The sequence below is a fragment of the Prionailurus bengalensis genome, chromosome A1, assembly GCF_016509475.1.
Source record: "Prionailurus bengalensis isolate Pbe53 chromosome A1, Fcat_Pben_1.1_paternal_pri, whole genome shotgun sequence".
NCBI classification, from domain to species: domain Eukaryota; kingdom Metazoa; phylum Chordata; class Mammalia; order Carnivora; family Felidae; genus Prionailurus; species Prionailurus bengalensis.
Genome location: NC_057343.1, coordinates 90,557,852 through 90,577,882, shown reverse-complemented (window position 1 = coordinate 90,577,882; position 20,031 = coordinate 90,557,852). Strand labels below are relative to the sequence as shown.

Below are 20,031 nucleotides of genomic sequence, written 5' to 3'. Positions count from 1 at the left end.
ACAAGTTTTCCCAAATCCTAAATTTCACTGGAGAGCTTGAAGTTTATCACTGGCAACAAATACTGTCAGTTTTTCTTCTTTAGAGTGGCGGGCTAACTTTGTTCATTTTTGAGAAAACATCTGCCAAGTACTCTAATCAGCTTGTTACTCAAACAATCCCAGGATGCTTTTCTTGGAAACAGAATACTAAAGAGTGTTGCGATTTTCTAAGACTAATGCATTTTACTGCCTCGTGAAGAAGTCCTTGAGTGAAGTGGGGTGTGTAGAGGCATGTGCTAAGGTGCCAGCGGTAGCCACCGCTGCCTTTGCAAATGTCCACACGGCAAAAAAGGCAAACACATCCTATTTGTTATAAATAGCGTGTTTACTGTGAAAATAGTAATAGGACCTGCAGACCACATCTTGAGAACGGCTGACTTAGACATCAGGATAGAGTCCTGTTTTCGCACTGTTGGTACCTGGCTGAAGGTGAAGACCAGTTTTTTGTCAGTAAATTTTCAGCATGTTGTGTGGGCCAGATTCAGATCTCTAGGCTTTCTATGATTAGATGGTGGCTTCCCCTCACTGCCTTCTCTGGGGTTTGCCCCTGGCTCCCAGGATGGACCCAGTGCCTACCCCATCTCTGGAAGGGGCTGTCCCACAGCCTTGTGACCATCCTGCCCCCGGCATTTCATGTCAGCCAAGGGGTGAGGTCTGTTTCATTTTGCAATCTCAGGGCTGCACAAAGAAAACCCAATAGGTCTCTCTCCTTCCCTGGAGAGCAAGTGTCTGAAGGAAAGAAGCTGTTATCTCCTTGGCCCTCAGGATGGCAAACGGGACAGGGCACATCAGTGGGCGAATGATGGAAACCATTATCCCCCCCCACCCAAAAGCTTGCGATTCAGTGTGATAAACACTGCATCTCACCGACTACAATAGATGGGAGGGACCCAGCCAAAGAGGGAAGTTTGGGGAGACTGAAGGAGCACTCTGGTTTAGGAAAAGGCTCAGGGCCATCTGCTCCTTCTCAGATATTTCCTGAGCACCTACTCCATGCCTGCCTGGCTGGATATCAGCAGTGACCCTGACAGTTAGAGTTATATGCTCACTGGGCTGACATACTCATTGGGAGACAAGCCAGCACACTGGAGGACAGTTAATTTCATACCATGGCACACGCTATAAAGAAAAGAAATGGGCTAACATTTCACAGCTGGGGCAGGGGGTTAGTTAGGATAGCAAGGAAGGGTTCCAGGAGGTGACATCTGAACTGAGACTTGAATAATGAGAAGCCATCAGTTGTATGGAGAGCTGGAGGAAGAGGGCTCCTGTAAAGGAAAGGGTCAGTGCAAACGTCCTGTGGTAGACAGCTTGGTATTGCTGAGGATCAGAAGGTCAATGAAGGAGCCCAGGGAGGGGAAGGAGAGTGGGATGAGGTCAGAGGTGGCAGGGGTCCAGTGTGCAGTGTTCAAGGACCCGGTGAGGAGTGAGGACTTTAATCTTGGCCCAGTGGGAGCTTCTGGAGGCATTTCGTGGTGAGTAGGAAGTTTTGAAGAGGAGGAAGTGATTAACAGCATTGTTTATGGGAAAGAGTCAAAAGAGAAAGCAACTAAGGACAGTCTACTGGATTTCAAAATAAGGAAAGTTTCATTCTGAAACATACCAGGTAAAGACTGTAAACCATGGATGATCTCTCGCCTTCTGTTTTGCAGTGAAATGCGGTCTTCAGACATCATCAAACCAAACATCACCAGGGAGATGAACTGACTGGTATAAGCCTGTGGATAAAACGGTGACTCTGGCAGAGCAGGGGCAAATGTGCGCATGTGAACCACGCAGGAGGAGACAGATTGTTGGGAGCGCCCCCTCCCCAACCCGCAGCCTCCTGTCCACCCATCTGGCCGAAGCCCTCCCTCAGGACACATGCAGGAGGTGACTACCTTGGTGCTGGCCACGCCGATCTCTGGTCCTGCGTTGATGTGGACACCGCAGTCGGTCTCTCGGGAGATGGAACTGCCCACGGTGTTGGTGACGCCCACGGTCAGGGCCCCACGGTCCTTACAGTAGCGCAATGCCAGGAGGGTATCTGCGGTCTCACCTGCCACACGGGCCCCACCTTTCAGCCATGTGTTCTCAGGAGCGTGGCTCTGCCAGCTCGAACCCCCTGTCCCCCAACTCATTTACTCTTTTATGCAGAAATCAGGGCCCACAGGCAGCCGGCGTGTGCTCAGAAAGGAAAATGCACACTCAACCATGTTTCCGGTGGATTCTTGGATTCAAGATTCAGCTGCTATTTATGTGGGAAGCACTTTCTCATCCGCTATGTCATGGAACTCTCCTGGCAACCCCATGGGGCCATTGTCCCCATTCTCCCCGTGAGGATGAGATCCCCAGAGATGGAAGAAACCAAAGCCTTGCTCCTTCAGGGCCACGCAGCTGTGGGCGACAGACTGGTGCCAACCCAGGTGAGCCAGGTGCCCAGCATCCTTTCTAGGACTTTAAGCTGCCTTCTTCAGAATGTGCTGAGATTTAACATTTAAAAAGCAAGAATGTGAGGCGCTTGGCTGGCTGAGTCGGTTGAACTGTTGAGCATCCAACTTCAGCTCAGGTCATGATCTCATGGTTCATGATCTCATGGTTTGTGAGTTCAAGCCTTGCATGAGGCTTGCTGCTATCAGCACAGAGCCCACTTCAGACTCTCTGCCTCTCTCTCTCTGTCCCTCCCCTGCTTGTGCTTGCTCTCTCTCAAAAATGAATAAATATTTAAAATAAATAAATAAATACAAATAAAAAGCAAGAATGCAAGGCGCCTGGCTGGCTCAGTCAGAAGAGCATGTGACTCTTGGTCTCGGGGTGATGAGTTCCAGCCCCACACTGGGTATAGAGATTAAGTAAATAAATAAAATTTAAAAAAAGCAAGAATGCTACTAAATGGCATTTCTCCAATAGATCTAACGTTGCTTTAAAGCAAGACACTTCTGCAGCCTGCCAGTGTGAACTCAAAATTATTTTTATAACTAAGCTACTTAAATAGATTCACAAATAAGCCAGCACAAGCACCCTGTATTTGTAAGCCTTGAAACCTCGAACTAAATTAAATACGGTCCGATCATAAAATTAAACCCATCAAGGGGCTCCTGGGTGGCTCAGTTGGTTAAGCGTCTGACTCTTCATTTCAGCTCAGGTCATGATCTCATTGGTTCATGGGCTCGAGCCCCATTTCGGGGTCTGCGCCTGTTGGGATTCTCCCTCTCTCCCTCTCTCTCTGCCCCTCCCCCACTTGTGCATGCATGGGCTCCCTCTCTCTCAAAATAAATAAACAAACAAACAAAATGAAGTCACACAGCAGCACATGGCTACAAGTTGTCAGCCAGAGGGTGAGTGTGTCTGTATTCGTTTTTCTTAGTTTGTCATGGAAATGGAAATGGGTCTTCAAAATTCAAACCGGAAGCAGTATTCGAAGTCCCAGTGGATATTAGAGCATTGCTGTTAATGTTTTAATTGTGATAATGACATAACGGTTATGTTTTTTTTTCTTTTACCATTTAGAGATCCATTCTGAAGTATTTGTGGAGCAACATGATGTCTGGGATTGACTTCAAAATAACCCAGGGGAGGGGACAGGTTAATGTGGATCTGGATGACACAAACTCTGCTCAGCTGATTGTTGCTGAGAATAGGCAGTTCCTTATGTAAATCTCTCTACTTTTACAGAGATTTGGAATTTTCCATAATTAAAATGTTTTAAAAATCCTTCTGGAGGTCATAGAAAGTCCAAGCATGTGGCCATGAATCACCTCCCTGACTCTCTGCCCAGCCTGACTGGAGCAGGTGCCCATGTTTAGAGTTAGGATGGCACCCAGGCAGGGTTTACTGAGGGTGTGCTGGGCCTACACCTGAGCAAGGTCTCTCAATGCATCCCCTGCTGGACAGCATGGGAACTGCAAAGCATCCACATAGTTCTTGAAGTGACACTCAACCAGCAGAATTTTGAAGAACTTTCTCTCTTTGAAATAAACCCAGCACCTATGTATAAGCACTTTGGTGAGTGGTCCCTTAAGTTCTGGACTTGGAATGGCAGGAGGAGGGAGAATTCTTGGTTGTATGGCTCCCCCCTAAAATGAGACAGTGACTGATGGCTCTGAGGGTCAACTGAGAAGAGAGTTTGGCACATGCTCAGTGTGCAGAGAACTCTACTGGATGAAGGAGGGAAGGAGATACATGGTGTGTTACCAAGAGGACAGAGCCCTGAGATGAACTCACGCAAACCCGTATTCCTTACCTGACTGGCTTATGAAAAAGCAAACGTCATCCCTGAACACAGGTGTGTTCCTGTCCAGAAAATCACTGGCAAGTTCAACCATCACAGGGAGCTCAGTCAGTTCCTCCAAAACTTGCCGTGTCTGAAGCCAACAAGAATGGGGACCAAAGTCAGTCACAGACACTACAGAGACACAGGCAGCTGGGCTTCTGGGGACAGTTTTATGAAGTGGCACCTCTGGGTCCTCGTGGTGAAGGGAATTTCAGACATGCACAGGCCACACTGCAGGAGAAAGGCTTGTGGGCACCAAATTTGGGAGGTCAAACACATGATGGCATTTAAGACACATCTTGTCCTGGGCTGCTGCTCCCTCCCCAGCGCTATCGAGGGCCCAGTGCCTTGGACTTACAGCCACTGCTGCGTGGTAACTGGTTCCACAGCCAATCACGATGAGCCGTCGGCATCGTCGAATCTCCTTCAGGTGATCCTTCAAGCCGCCCAGGAGCACTGTGGGGCACATGCAGGGCATTAGTGCTAACCCCACACGGGGACGCGCCTCGACCTAGGGCATGGATGGGGGATTACCTGTGTTGGTCTCAAAATTCACCCGACCTCTCATAGTATTGAAAACTGATTCTGGCTGTTCGAAGATCTCCTTCTGCATAAATGCACTGAAGTTACCTGGTCAAATAAACACCAACAAAGCAGGTCAATTTTAATTCAGTTGTTTTACCACTGCTTAACTTCCAATCAGGATGGAAAGCTGATATGCAGTTTAGTGTCAGTGACACATGGGAAGGCCACTGCACATTACCAACGGCGTCCCAGGGGCCGTCCCACCTGATTCTCCTGGTAACAAGTGAGAGGCAAACAGGTCAGGTAAGATTACTATCTCCAGTGTGCATATCAGACCCTGCAGCTTGAAGGAGCAAAGGAAGTAAGCAACAAATATGTGGCTGGTCTTTCTGGGGCAATACTCCTGTCAGCAGGGGCAGAGGAAAGGAAAATGCTTTACTTCCAAAAACCAACCTACTTAAGGAAGTACAAAAGAAGTAAGCCCTGACAAATAGGCAATTTTATTTTATTTTTTAAATTTTTTTAAACATTTATTTTTGAGAGAGAGACAGAGTGTGAGAGGGGGAGGGGCAGAGAGAGAGGGAGCCACAGAATCTGATGCAGGTTCTAGGCTCCAAGCTGTCAGCACAGAACCTGACGCGGGGTTCGAACCCACAAACTGCGAGATCATGACCTGAGCCGAAGTCGGACACTTCACCGACTGAACAACCCAGGTGCCCTGGCAATCTTCTTTTCAACAGATGCCCTCCGAGCTTCTGTATTAAATAAAAACCTTTTCAGCCAACACATGCATTTCCAGGGCTCTGATTTGAATGGAACTGGATGACATCAAAGGGATGATCTGGCCGCAACAGGTTAAGGCCCCTGACAGGTGTTGTGCCTCAAGCTTTGGAAGCATTCACAGACAGGGTGGGAATGTTCCAAACACTGCAGTGTTTCCTGTCTGCCACCTTTAGCTGGGGACTTGACAGAGAGTGCCATAAAGCAAACAAGACAAGTGAGGAGGGTCAGGGAAGAGCTCTCTGACTGGGCGATGATCAAGGTAGAATGACCAAAAGTAGTCAGTCAAGTACAATGACCCTCAGGTGAGTAAGCACTTGGCCTGCCTAAGTAACAGTGAGGTGGTTGGAGAGGGGGCAGGGCATAGTGGGAAAAGGGTAGAGTGAGGTGGGGCCAGGTTGGGCATGGGGTATTGTGGGCTGTGGCAGGAAGTGTGGATTTTATTCTCAGAACAGTGGGTGGCCATTGGAGGGCTTTAAGCAGCTGGATAAAAAGGTCTGATTCACATTCCTAAATGTTTACCCAGGCTGCCATGTGGAGAAGGGGGTGTAGGGAGACAGGCTCTCCTCGCAAGGAGGAAATAGTCCACAGACCCCTGTTATTGCAGGCCTCTGACCCAGAGAAGAAATGTCTGGGTAGAAGAATGTGTCCCAGAGAGTTAGTAAAGGGAGGCATTTGATGGACTGGTCAGATCAAGCAGGGAGACCTAGTGCCTTTATATAGTCAGGAACTCCTGCTGGGGGAGCGGGACCAGGTTTCCCGCATCCCCTGCGCTGGGCAAGCCACAGAGCACCTGCAACGCCACCCTAATGGCCACGGCAGGTAGGAGGGCTGTGGTACCTATTCAGGGTAGGACAGAGAGTCTCAGGAGCTCCCCCATCGAGCACCTGCCCCCCCCCCAAGGCCGCTGCACACGGACCCTCAGAGGACACCTGCCTTTCATGATTTGCTGCAGTTCCATCTGCAAGGTCTGGATGGCTCGAGATGGGTCATCACTAGCTGAACGCTTGACCCGGTGAATAGAGAGCTTCCCATCAGCCACTGCGGCGATGTCGTCATCCTCGAGGAAGATGACTCGGTTGGTGTGTTCTATGATAGCACTGGAGCAAGGGAAACACGGGCATCACAGACGGGGCCTGCACGTGCTTGACAGCTACAAGGCAGTCACTCACTTGCCTCCCCAGTATGGGTCCCCATCAGTAGCATCAGATGGCATTTTAGGAGGGACAGGGACACTACACTATACACATCAATTCACACCTTCCTCCTTCCCCCCAGAATTGTTTTGAATCCAGTCTCAGACATCACATCATTTCATCTGTAAACATTTTAGCTTCTATCTCCAAAAGAGAGGGAAAAATTTTAAACCCACAATACCATCATCACATCTAAAATTAGTAGTTATTCTTTCATATCATCAAATATCCAGTATGTTCAGATTTCCCCAGTAATCTCACAGATGGCCTTTTATGACCGCTTTCTTCAAATCATAATCCAGACAGTGTCACCTTTGGAGAATGCTTGGGAACCAACACATTACTCTAAATCGGAACAGGAAAGAATGAAACATTTATCTTGCTTTTTAAACTGATCTGATCTTTCAGAATAACCACATTGTTCATGAAGGCAAATTTATGGATGGACTACAGCTAATAAATAAGGAATGACAGCATCAGAATAGTCAATTTATGGACTCCTAATTACTAATAGTTCTAAGTAAGGACCATGAAGTGCTCTGCTGAAACCAAGAGGTGAAAAGCTGAGAGCAGCTTTACAATGGATGGGTGAGGCTGTCTGGCGCATGAACCCCCTGATCAATCTTAACAGCATAAAAAGACAGACAATGAGACATATATGCTTCCTGATAGAAGGACACACCACCATCTATGAAGCCGTCTTGCCAAAAAATCAAACCAGAAGGAGATCAAGTTTGTAGACACCTGTGAACGCCAGTGCGCGGGAAATGCAGTGGGCAGGGGAACGTGTTAAATGACACCATGGGGGATTCTCTCAGCAAAATCCAGACAGTGGGAAAGTCATCAGGACAAATGACTCAGTTTCATAACACACACACACACACACACACACACACACACACTCCCTGCAAGGAAAAAGGGATAGTTTAAAAGCAAAGTAAAAAATACATCCACCAATGAAATGTGGGGTCATTATGCTTATTTATTTTTTTTTTTTTTTTTGAGAGAGAGAGAGAGTGAGTGCAGGAGGAAGGCAGGGGCAAAGAAAGAGGGAGAAAGAGAGAATCCCAAGCAGGCTCCGTGCTGTCAGCATAGAGCCCAAGGCAGGACTGGAACTCATGAACTGTGAGATCATGACCTGAGCTGAAATAAAGAGTTGGATGCTTAACTGACTAAGCCACCCAGGTGCCCCATTGTGCTTATTTTTATAATAACTTTGTATGGAAAGTAATGATAATTTTTGTCTTGCAAAATGGCAATACAAAGTTTCTTTTAAAAATAAATGGCATTAGAAAAGTTGGTAGGTAAAAAAGCAAACTAATCAATAGCACAAGTGGTACATAGTTATGGTCAAAAATAAAAAACAAATAAAAAACAAAACCATGAAGGTGGCACTTATAAGACCATGGGAGAAAAAAATCTTCATTCTACCGAGTGCCACACCCACACCTGCCCTGTGCCAAAAAATGAACATTTATAATTCCTGATGTAAAGTTAAAGAAAGAAGTGGCCACATTCCATGGCCCTAAGAAAGGTGTCTCTAGACAGATGCTCAGGAAGACAGACTTCTAAAGAAGGATGGGAAACCACCGCACTGGAAAAAAATACTTTGAACAGTATACATGCATTGTTTAAACAGTAGAAAACACAGAATAATAAGAGGAAGAAAATGGCCTGATCCCATCTCCAAGAGAGAAACACCACTTATATTGTATTGCTCTCCAGGCAGTGCTAAATACACGTGTGTTTGCATTTATGTGTGCGTGTATGTCTGCATGTTAATTTATTTATTTTTTAAAATATTTTATTTATTTTTGAGAGAGAGACTGAGAATGAGTGGGGGAGGGGCAGCGAGAGAGGGAGACACAGAATCTGAAGCAGGCTCCAGGCTCCAAACTATCAGCACAGATCCCCGTGTGGGGCTCGAACCCACAAACCATGAGATCATGACCTCAGCTGAAGTTGGATGCTTAGCTGACTGAGCTACTCAGGCGCCCCTGCACGTTTAAATGTAATTATTATTATTTACAAAATGGATGGTGATATAGTCCATCATTAAGACTACTGGCCCAGAGGTGCCTGGGTGGCTCATTCGGTTAAACATCCAACGTCGGCTCAGGTCATGATCTCACGATTCCTGGGTTTGAGCCCTGCGTTGGGCTCTGTGCTGACAGCTCGGAGTCTGGAGCCTGCTTCTGATTCTGTGTCTTCCACCCCCTCTGCCTCTCCCCTGCCCACACTCTGTCTCTCTCTCTCTCAAAAATAAATAAATGTAAAAAAAAAAAAAGGAAAAAAAAAGACTACTGGCCCAGGAGTTAGACAGAGCCAATATGGTATCCTTATTTCTGTCTGTTACCAACATTGTGCCCTCAAGCAGCCCAGATATGACCCCTCTGAGCCCCTATGTCAAATTCCTCATTTGTAAAATGGGATATGATCACTGTGCCTTCACTAGAAGTTTGTTGTGTTTACTTTTTTTCATGTTTATTTATTTTGAGAGAGAGAGAAAGAAAGAGTGTACAGGAGAGGCAGAGGGAGACAGAGAAAATCCCAAGCAGGCTCTGTGCTGACAGTGTCTGACTCGGGGCTCAAACACACGAACTGCGAGATTATGACCTGAACCGAAATCAACAGACGCTTAACCAGTTGAGCCACACAGGTGCCCTGGTTGTGTTTATTAAATGAGACCATCCTGGTGAAGCCCTCAGCACTGGCTACTGTTGCCCTGCGGGTTCTACAGTGTGCCTTTGTATCTGGGAGGGTCACCCATATCTGGTCTACACACCATACACTGTAAAATCATCTTTCCAAGTTCCAAATCCTAAACAAGCAAAGAAATCGTGAGGATTTTTAATTATAGCATCAAATTTGCAGATTAAGGAGAGTCAGTTATCTTTAAAAAACAATTTTTAATTATTAAAATAACTTTAAACCAATTAGTTTTTAAAAAAATAACGTTAAGCCTTTGTACCAAGGTGTGGACTCTCTCCCTTTATTCAAATCTGGTCTTGTTTCTCATTGCTGACTTTTGTAGTCTTCTCTGGAGAGACTCTGGACTATTTTTATTAAGATTTATCTTAAGGGATTAAAATAGTTTTTCTAGCTTGGGTAAATAGATTACTTTTTTTTTTTTTTTTTTGGTTTTTGTTCAAGAAAGTCTTGCTGAGGGTTTACTGTGCCAGTCATGTGAGGAGGCACAAGAGGAAACGGGGTGGATATGGTTCTGCAGCCTTGTTCAGCTGATAGCTGAACTGCTGGGATGTCTGATTTCCACATCTTCATTCTCTGACTAGCCTCTAGGATTAGTTCTAACAGGCTTTCACTTGGATTTAAAAAAGTTTTTTTTTAATGTTTATTTGTTTTTGAGAGAGAGAGAGCCCAAGCGGAGAGGGGCAGAGAGGGAGTGAGAGAGCGAATCCAAGCAGGCCCCAAGCAGCCAGTGCAGAACCCAATGCAGGGCTCGAACTCACAAACCGTGAGATTGTGACCTGAGCCCAAATCAAGAGTCAGACGCTTAACTGACTGAGCCACCCAGGCACCCTTATGGTAGTGTTTTCTATTTCAACTACCAGGAAAGTGTTTTGGTCTTTTCTGAGTATGTGTATATGGATGTGTATAAATTTTTTGTACTAAAATGGATATGAAGCAGACTTCCTCAAATTTCAGAAGTATTGTCTGTTAATGAGAACATGGACTTAGAAATGACTTGGACCACACTCCTAGGTCTTGGCCCTCTCATCATGAGTGCTCAGACTCAGGCAGAGTCAGGTGGGGTGAGAGAAGGACCAAAGGTCTGAAGACACCTGCCTCAGCTAGCTAAAGGGAGCATAGCCTTTGAGTGGCCCCAGACATCCTGGGCCAGAGGGAGCACAACCCAGGGTGCTCAGATCTGCTGATTTTCCAGAGAAGCTAGAAATCCAGAATTTTATGTGAAATCTCCCCCCTTTTAAAATGTTGGCAAATAATTCAATTATTCTGTGCAGGCCCCAAAACATTGTGGAGGTCAGTGAATCCTGCCCGTGGTCATGAGGTGCTCTCAGTGGTTCTCTAAGGTTCTTGGAGAAGGGTCACAGAGAACTGAAATCTGCCATCATCCCTGCCCCTTGCTGTAAGAAAACAGCTGAAAAGCGGGGATAAATGAAAAATGGTGGTGTCTGGCCAGTCATTTTTGGTTACATAATCCTAGCAAAGAAAGGAAACAAGCTTTAGCTACCTTGCGTCAGAAGCAAAGAAGAATTCCACTGCTTTATCGCCCACGGCATGAAGGCAGGTTGAGCTGTCCAGCCTCTTCATTCTTGTTTTGCAGATCTTCTTTACGTTCTCGAAATTGCCTGGTGAAGGAAGGATTGCAAAGTGACATTAAACTATTTTGTTTGAATAACATGAAGCAAGGCGCCAGCTTTCCCTTTGAATATGTGTGGGAGAAATCTGCAATTTTTAGCTTTGGCTGCGTCAGCCAAATCGTGAAAATGATCCCCAAATAGCACGGTGCCACTGCAAGAGCTTTTGAATGGCTGTGAACAAAACAAAGCAAATCAACACTCATACCAGAGCGTGGATGCCTTTATGTAATGGAGCTGCATGCCTTCCCCTGGACTTGTGTATGTGTTTGAAAATATCTATAATAAAAAGCTTTTGCAAAGAGGGACCCAAGTCTCAGTTGCACGAAAGCCTTTTTGACCTGGAGCCTTATGCGGACCGGCCCCGGCAGACAGAAGAAATCTGCCTGCACCAGAGCCCCCTGCCCTGTTCAAGTCCTTCTCGAAAAACTTACGTGTCCTGTACAAGATGGGGATCTGTTCCGTGGAAAGCTTGTATTTGCTGCGCACTCCAATGAGGAGGGGGCTGCCTCTCCTGTAGAGACAACAGGGAATCGAGTTGCTCATTGTCTCAACACCCCAGGAAGGGCTGGATGGCCTCTTAGCACTGAGGAGGGGTCCCCGCATCTAGCCCTTCCAACAGGGGAAAGTGTCCTGTTGAGATCCTACAGGACAGACTCCTGAGCCACAGGAAGATGCTCCCAGGGCTTGGGGCAGGGACCAACCAATTGGCAGAATTCTCGCTCGCTTTCACGGTGCCACCCACCTGCCCAGTGAATCCCCACATGGTTAGATCACTGCGGCTGAGGCATCAGTAGGCCCTCACTTCATGGCTCCAGCTTGCTGCTATTTACTGCCATCTTTAAAGCAGGAGCCCTGGACGCCCATGACCGGCCCAAAGACTCTCTTCCCTCCCCCTGTCCCGCCCCTTTTGCCTAGCTCGGCTGTTCTCCAGCTTTGAGGGGCATTCTGATGACTGGCTTTGGATCTGCTCAACTTTGTGGGCCACTTAACACACTTTCAAGGGTGGTTTTGTCTCTGAGTGTCACCTCCTGGGCGAAGTTTCAATTTCTTGACCTGCACGAGCTGGACTCCATCACAGAGGGGAAAGTGATGTTTCCTCTGTGGGAGTTCCTGCAGCCTCAAACTCAGGTTTCCTCTCCCAGCCCCGCATCCGACTTCCCCAAGTGGGGGGACAAAGTCTGTGGCTTTGAAGAAAGTGCTGTGAGCACCTTGAATAATCTGGACCATCTTTTATCATATCTGAAGCAGAAGAGACATGGCTCTGGTACAATGGAGAGCCAGCTCGAATGGCCTTTATAACATTGACAATGAGAAAGTACTGTGGTTATCTAATTTTCTTGGCAAATGTCTCCCCCAGATTTTATTGTTGTAGATAGAGCTCTATGATTTCTCTGAACTTCGCCTCAGATAATGCTCCTGAGGCATCCCAAAGATTGCCCAGGAGGTTACAGAGCCGGCAGGTTATGGACAATTTAGAAATATAAAGCTTTATTGCTTCTTCACATGGCCTTCTTTTGCATTCATTTAAAATAGTAATACCATGATAGTATCAAGTTTTAAAAGGGGTTTCTAATTTTTTTTAATGTTTATTTATATTTGAGAGAGAGAGGGAGACACAGAATCTGAAGCAGGCTCCAGCCTCTGACCTGTCAGCACAGAATCTGATGCGGGGCTCGAACTCATGAACCGTGAGGTCATGACCTGAGCTGAAGTCGGCTGCTTAACTGACTGAGCCACCCAAGTGCCCCGGGGTTTCTAAATTTAATAGGGACAAGCGGTCTGTTATAATTCTATGATTGAAGAAATTGAATGCCAAGCGGTAAATTCCTTCCTATCCTGAACAAAAATTAAATCATGATACATTCCCATCATTTCCTGCCTAGAGAATATGCCTGTCTGTGAGGGACTGCCTCATTCTCTCTGCGTCTTCCAGGCCACAGGTGCATTCTCCATGGCTCCTCAGAGGCTTCAGAATGAAACTTTCAGTCCACAGTGCACCTGAGACCCTGCAGAGCAGGGCTTCTGCCAACATCCTCACTCCCCACCAGCCCTTGGAGCTAGAGGGGCAGAGTGTACACGACCTTGCTCACTGTTGTCTCCAATGCCTGGTATACAGCAGGTGTCAGTCTGTCTTTCTGAAAGAGCAGAAAGTCCCCCCATGACTGCTACTATGAGGAATGAGCTTACAAAGTGTCTTGGAAATAGCCACTGCTTTTATTATAGAATCTGGGCCACATTCCAGGGGCTCCTTTGAAGAGCAAGGGTTGGCGTGTCCCTGGTGACCCCATCTGTGCCCTCAACCAGGGTCTTTTCTATTTTTTTTCTGAAGGGGACTCAGGCTGCTCTGGGTCAGATCCCCGAATGCTGAGCTCACTCTAGGCCCCTTCCTTTTGCTCACACTGGTGCTTCTGGCCACCTCCCCAAGGCTGACATTTGTACCCCCTCATGCTCCCCAATGCATTGCCTCCCAGCCCCCAACACGGAGTATCAACACCCTCTGCCCTGCTCTGTCCTCCTGCACAAATGTCCAGTCCTTAAAGACAGGACTAGGTCAGGTGTTAATAGATCCCTAGGACCCAGTATAGACTAAGTGCTCAACAAATATCAGTTGGATGGATGGAGGGAGGGAAGGACAGATGGACAGGTAGATGTGTAGATGGATGGTCAGACTGATGGCGGATGGACAGATGGATAATCAGTTCATCTGAATATAAAATAACAGGATGGCACTCATGCTCCCACTTGTGTGAATCCACACATCACTGGGGGCCATGTAGCTCTATCCAACAGAGGGACATGTCGGCTGGCCCTCTAGAACACCTCTGGTGTGCAGGTGATGAAGCTTGAGCGTGGGGCCTTCAAGGCCTCTTCTTACTGGATTCAAATTAATGTTCACTTGTTCCTAGTTTCACATTCATAATTTTGCAAGCTTTTTCCAGAAGGCATCTCCAAAACTGACCTGCAACCTGGATCCGCCCCTTGCTATACAGTTTTATTTTTACTTTGAATTTGTTGTCAACTTCTGAAAATCTGGAGATTTCAAACAAAAAATCAACTTTCTGCTTTCTCTTTTAAAAATCAGAAGCCCAGCCACAGAGATGGTAGGGTGCATAAGCCACGGTCTCACTTCTCCCCTGTTGTCTCAAGCTAAACAATCTTATTTTATTTATTTGTTCTTGAAATGTCAATGTGTTTTTGCCTCACCTGGTCGCAACAGCTTCTCCCGGGTAGTGGATGCTCTTGAAAACCAACGCGAATGCACCTTCCTGTAAACACAGCAAACAAGAGTGAGTCGCATGTGCTCCGGCCCCACCTGAGCTGCCAGGGCTGTTGCAGCCTGGCCCACCACCCCACAGGGGGTCACTCTTCACAGTGGGTGGTCCTGGGGTTCCTCCATCAGGGTGCTGAATGCAGGACAGCTCTTTCAGGGTGATGTCAGGAGAAGAAAGTGACACAGTCCGTACCACGAGGAAAATCCAAAGACCAGAACTTGTGGATTTCATGGTGCTCAGCAGAACCCACCCCTGCTCAGGGCCACAAGGAGCGATTCCCAGCTCTGTGATGATCTGGGTGGATGGGGGCAGTTAGAGCCTCAGGAAATGAGAACTGTGGCCAGGGGTCCTGCCCTGGAACTGTGAGAACGAAAGGGACTACTCCATGACACACAGTAGAGCCTGGGTTCAAACCCTGTCTCCACCCCTTAATTGAGCAATTGCCTAGTTTGTGCCTCGTGGTGAATGGAAATGAGAATAGTTCTACCTTGCATGGCTTCTGTGAGCTCATGTACTTTTGTTGCTCATTTTTGAGAGAGAGTGTGTGAGCAGGGAGGGACAGAGAGAGAAGGGGGCAGAGGATCTAAAGTGGGCTTTGTGCTGACAGCAGTGAGCCTGAGTTGGGGCTTGAACTCACCAACGTGAGATCATGACCTGAGCCCAAGTCAGACGCTCAACCAACTGAGCCACCCAGGTGCCCCATGTGAGCTCCCATGTGAGCTCATGCACTTTAAGTGCTCTGAACAGTGGCCTGCCATATGAAAAACCCAACAGTGGCATGGGTTGTTATTAGTGTTGCTATTATTTCTTTAGCAATGACTATCATTCACCCTCTGTTGTGTTGTGCAAACCAGAACAAACCTAGTTCTCCTAACTCAAGACTCCAAATGCTCTATTTAAATCCCTGGTGCAAAATTCTCTCCTACATTCTGACCACCCTGTACTAATTTTACCATGCCCCTAGTAGACTGGGGTTATGTATAACCAGCTAGAAGTCTGGATTTTCATGTGAAATGCCCCATGTTTTGGAATGGCAGACCCAAGGCCCCACGCAGCCTTGGCCAGTTTGTCACATAGCCAGAGGGACCCAGAGTCAGCATCCCCAGGCCTCTAGGGGCCTTTCAACTCAGTGTCACATAGCCAGAGGGACCCAGAGTCAGCATCCCCAGGCCTCTAGGGGCCTTTCAAACTGCCCAGGAGCCTGATTACCCTGCCAGTTCTGTCAACAATAACGTGGTACTGAACAGAAAAACAGTTCCCAGTCCCAAAGAGCCCCAAAGAGCCCCTCATTGCTTCAGCTAAGAGAAATCACTGAAATTTACACCTGTCATCACTGGGGAGGCATTTCCAAAATTTAAAATTACAAATGGAAATGAGAAGATACCGTGCAGCAAAACCAAACTGGTTTACTGTAAATTACATAGTAATTATACTATGTATTACGTATAGGACAGGCTCTTGTCTATAAATGTCTTCTAAATTACGACTTCCAAAAATGGGAGCAAAGTGTTTGACAGTAGACTTATTTATGAAAAAGGCTCTGAAAATACCAGAGGGTGATATATTTTAAGCCATAGTGTTGTACCCTCTGACCCTGGATATTCCAGATTCTTGGCCCCAAATGCTGTCTCCAGGCTGCCCCTGTGTCAGAGGAGCTCCTGGATGGCAGGGATGCCCAGGAGGATGGACTCTGGGAAATCTGGAGACCACTCCTCCTCCCCCTACCATCTCATACATGGCCTGAGTCTGTTGTGCCTCGTCCTTGTGGACAACTCCCCCTCTACCCTGCCCTTGCTCCAGCATGTGCCCCTTCTTGGGGCTTAGTTTTGTGGGTCCAGCCCTCTGGGACATCACCAATCTCTCTCTCTCTTCCTGGATAAGCACACAAACCTGATCTGGTATCTCCTATCACAAAAACCAGTCTTCCCTCAGAACTGCAAGCCTCTCCCACCACCACTGGGCCATTTCCTGACACTCTTTTTCTAGAATCAAACTTCTCAAGGGGTGCCTGGGTGGCGCAGTCGGTTAAGCGTCCGACTTCAGCCAGGTCACGATCTCGCGGTCCGTGAGTTCGAGCCCAGCGTCAGGCTCTGGGCTGATGGCTCAGAGCCTGGAGCCTGTTTCTGATTCTGTGTCTCCCTCTCTCTCTGCCCCTCCCCCATTCATGCTCTGTCTCTCTCTGTCCCAAAAATAAATAAACGTTGAAGAAAAAAAAAATTAAAAAAAAAACTTCTCAAAAGTTCACACCTGCTTTTACTTCCTTTTCCTTCCAACTCTGCTCAGTAAGGATATGTAGGTATTTCCGCCCCTTGATAAACAATCACTTCACTGAAACTGGTGGAAAAACTACAATTCTGGGTCTCCAACATCAGTTCAATGCACCCTGGGTATGTAACTAATGGCACACACAGCGGACAAGATGACAAAGGTCCCGCGTGCAGTGTGCCATCATGAGGAACCACTGATGGGAAGTTCCGATCACGGATTCAGAGGGTTTAAGATGGAACAAGCCACTTCTTACTCGATATTTACTACCAAAACCTCAGGATTTCTCTCAGTTCTCCATGATGCAACATCTTAAGGCCAGACATCGTAGACTTTTTTTGTTTTTAGTAACTTCACGCCCAGCACAGAGCCCAATGCGAGGCTGAACTCATGACCCTGAGATTAAGACCTGAGCTAAAATCAAGAGTCAGATACTTAGCCAACTAAGCCATCCAGGCACCACTGTAGTCAAGCCATCTTTAATCCTCAGGTACTTTGCACAAATTCGACTCATAAATGCTACTGAAAAGTGAAGGAATGAAAGGGCGATTTATGTACACACGTGGGCCTGGTAACTCACCAGCTGCTGAATGACTCTTTCGACCAGTGTTGAAAACGTAATGTCCTCAGTTTCTCTGTTGTCAAACACATATTTAATCAGCTTGGCGATGGTCTCTGTGTCTGTTTCTGACTCAAACTCATAGCCTTTGCTTTCCTGGAATATTTCGTTGGACAGAGTGTTAGATAACGGTCATTGCATAATGTTGCCTGGCCAGCTCCTTCTCCTCCCTTATGATCCACCCTCACAGTGACTTAAGATAAGAACAAGGAAAACGGGGGGTAAGAAATGTCTGCCAGAATCACATAGCAAGCTGAGTCATTCCAGTATTCCCTGAGATCATCCTGCCTCAGAAGCCTGTCCTCGCCATTAATCTGGACATTGCAAAATAACAGCAGTCAAAATGATCAAATATGTTGAGTCAAACCCACCCACATCCCAACCAACGCCACAACCTTTTCATATGTGAGACAAACACTGTCTGCCTTCTCACCCCACATTCCATGTGGTGTATGAGTCGATACGTTAGGCAGTGCAGATACTTTAATAAAAGGAAGTTCATGTTCTTTTGATTATGTGAATCTGCGGTGGTCCCTGAGGGACATGCAAATGCCCTGCTATCTTCTCCTGCAAGATCTGGAAAGGTGGCAGAGCCAGGATAAGGTTTATGTCCAATGTGGTGACATGGGTCTTACTCAGCTACTGCTTTTGCTTCCAGAGGGAAATGAGCTGGTTGGAAAGTTCTGGGGAAGATCAACACCACCTGATTTACATGTTAACCCAGGGGAAGTAGCTTACCAGAAATTTCCTTAGGTCTTTGTAATTTGTGATGATCCCATTATGGATGACAACAAATTCTGGAAGAAAAGTTTGGTGAAGAGAGAAATGCTATGAAAAGGTGAAGTTCAATTCGGAAGTGAAGGACAACGTTTGGCAGTCTGAAACTCTCTACAAGCTTTCCTCCCACAGAGACTCCTGTGAGCAAACATCACTTAGCGGTGATGAGAGAGGACGTGTTACCATCTACTACAAGTTATTTTTTATTTATTTAATTTTTTAAACTATTTTTTTAAACATTTATTTATTTTTGAGAGAAAGAGAGAGAGCACGTGCACGCAAGTGGGGGAGGGGCAGACAGAGAGGGAGACACAGAATGCAAAGCAGGCTCCAGGCTCTGAGCTGTCAGCACAGAGCCCGATTTGGGGCTCAAACTCATGAACCGTAAGAACATGACCTGAGCCGAAGTCGGACACTTAACTGACTGAGCCACCCAGGTGCCCCTACGACTACAATTTAAACCTGAGGAAATACACTGCTCTCTTTGGGTTAAAAGCACCTACCAACCTGACTACGCACAGACCTCTGACCTGTGGCCTACAGTATCGTCAAATGTGTTTTGGCATTTATGTCAAATAGGGGATGATGAACACTTCATTATCCAGAAACTAGTTCAGGCATTCTGAAATGGCTTTAGGCTCAATGAGGCCACAAGCTAGCAATCCACACGTGTTCCATTTGATCCACACCACATTGTGAAAAGAGTGAAGTTTGAAATTTTGAATCCTGATTTCCAGGTGCCTGCGTGGCTCCATCAGTTAAGGGTCTGACTTCAGCTCAGGTCATGATCTCACGGTTCGTGAGTTTGAGCCCCAGGTCGGGCACTCTGTTGTGAGTGCAGAGCCTGCTTGGGATCCTCTCTCTCTGCCCCTCCCCCATTCTCTCTCTCTAAATAAGTAAACCTAAAAATTTCTGGGTGACCCCAGAAATTCTGGCATCTTTGGGCTCACCCCCATTCCTGTATGGCCATGAGCATTTCTCTCTACAGGGTCTGCCTGCTGTAGCTCCTCCCTGCTCCCTGAGCACCAGTAGGGTTCCTTGCCCCCAGCTGGCAGGGGGAGGGGACCCCCGGCCAAACCTGGAAGAGGGATATGCCTCAGTCACCACTGCATTTCCTCAATAAATAGCTGATGGATAACCTGAAGGTCTAAAAGCAGCCTGAGAGTTTTTCTGGGTAAGGAATTCCCTTTCCTCCTGAGCCTAGATGATAGACCCTTTATCATCCTTGGCATTCAGTAATTCCACCAGGATGCATCTAGAAGGTGGGTGTTCTTCATAAAGATTACTGTTCAGTGAAACTCTGGATCTCTAATTCAGTTTTTGGTCAGTACAGGCTAGTCCTTTACTGTTTTTCTTTGTTTTTATCATAATTTCCTCTCTCTCTCTCTCTCCCTCTTTTTTACAGCCTATTGTTATACTTGTGAAGTCACACACAGACTGGAAGGGCTTGAATAGAAAAGCCATTTTCGACAAGTGTGCTGGGCACAGCTGAACTCATTTACGGCTTTACCTGTTATTAGTATTTTATTTTATTTTATCTTATTTTATTTTTACTATTTCACTTGTGTTGTTCTCTTCTTAGGGGACACCAGTAACTCACCTATTGGATCTCTATTCACTGTCTCCATATTCATCCACCTCTCCAATAGTTTTCATATTGACTGTGACACAGTTGCTTTATTTTCTTAACCTTGTCCCATTTTTTCATTTAATTGTCTTCTCATCGGTAGTTGGCTTCCTAGAATCTGTGTTTTCTTTACGAATGCTTCTTTGTGTAATTTTCTTGTGCAACGCTGTTGCTGGGTGTAAGTGTTCCTCAAAAATGTGCTCTTCGGTTATCCCTGATGAGTTGCTAAAGAAATTCTACGAATCTCTGCTTACTTCTCGTGTTGTTTTCTTTTCAATTACTCACCCTGAGTCAGGGCAGGGATTTTCAAGTTTGGGTGTGGGGCAGGGGGATCTG

The 20,031-nt window shown here is 46.6% G+C and overlaps 1 protein-coding gene across 2 annotated transcripts in view; it reads right to left on the bottom strand.

Annotated features, from left to right (window-relative positions):
- The window catches only part of GFPT2 (glutamine-fructose-6-phosphate transaminase 2), a 49,126-nt gene that overhangs the window by 8,923 nt on the left and 20,172 nt on the right, over window positions 1-20,031 (bottom strand). For both annotated transcript variants that reach the window (XM_043585249.1, XM_043585240.1), the window contains 11 exons: window positions 18,030-18,088; window positions 17,253-17,387; window positions 14,340-14,401; window positions 11,567-11,646; window positions 11,006-11,123; window positions 6,533-6,696; window positions 4,826-4,921; window positions 4,650-4,747; window positions 4,262-4,382; window positions 1,920-2,077; window positions 1,643-1,757 (listed from right to left, as the gene is read on the bottom strand). In XM_043585249.1, the coding sequence (XP_043441184.1) occupies window positions 1,643-1,757; window positions 1,920-2,077; window positions 4,262-4,382; window positions 4,650-4,747; window positions 4,826-4,921; window positions 6,533-6,696; window positions 11,006-11,123; window positions 11,567-11,646; window positions 14,340-14,401; window positions 17,253-17,387; window positions 18,030-18,088 (1,206 nt within the window). The remainder of the gene's footprint in view (window positions 1-1,642; window positions 1,758-1,919; window positions 2,078-4,261; window positions 4,383-4,649; window positions 4,748-4,825; window positions 4,922-6,532; window positions 6,697-11,005; window positions 11,124-11,566; window positions 11,647-14,339; window positions 14,402-17,252; window positions 17,388-18,029; window positions 18,089-20,031) is intronic.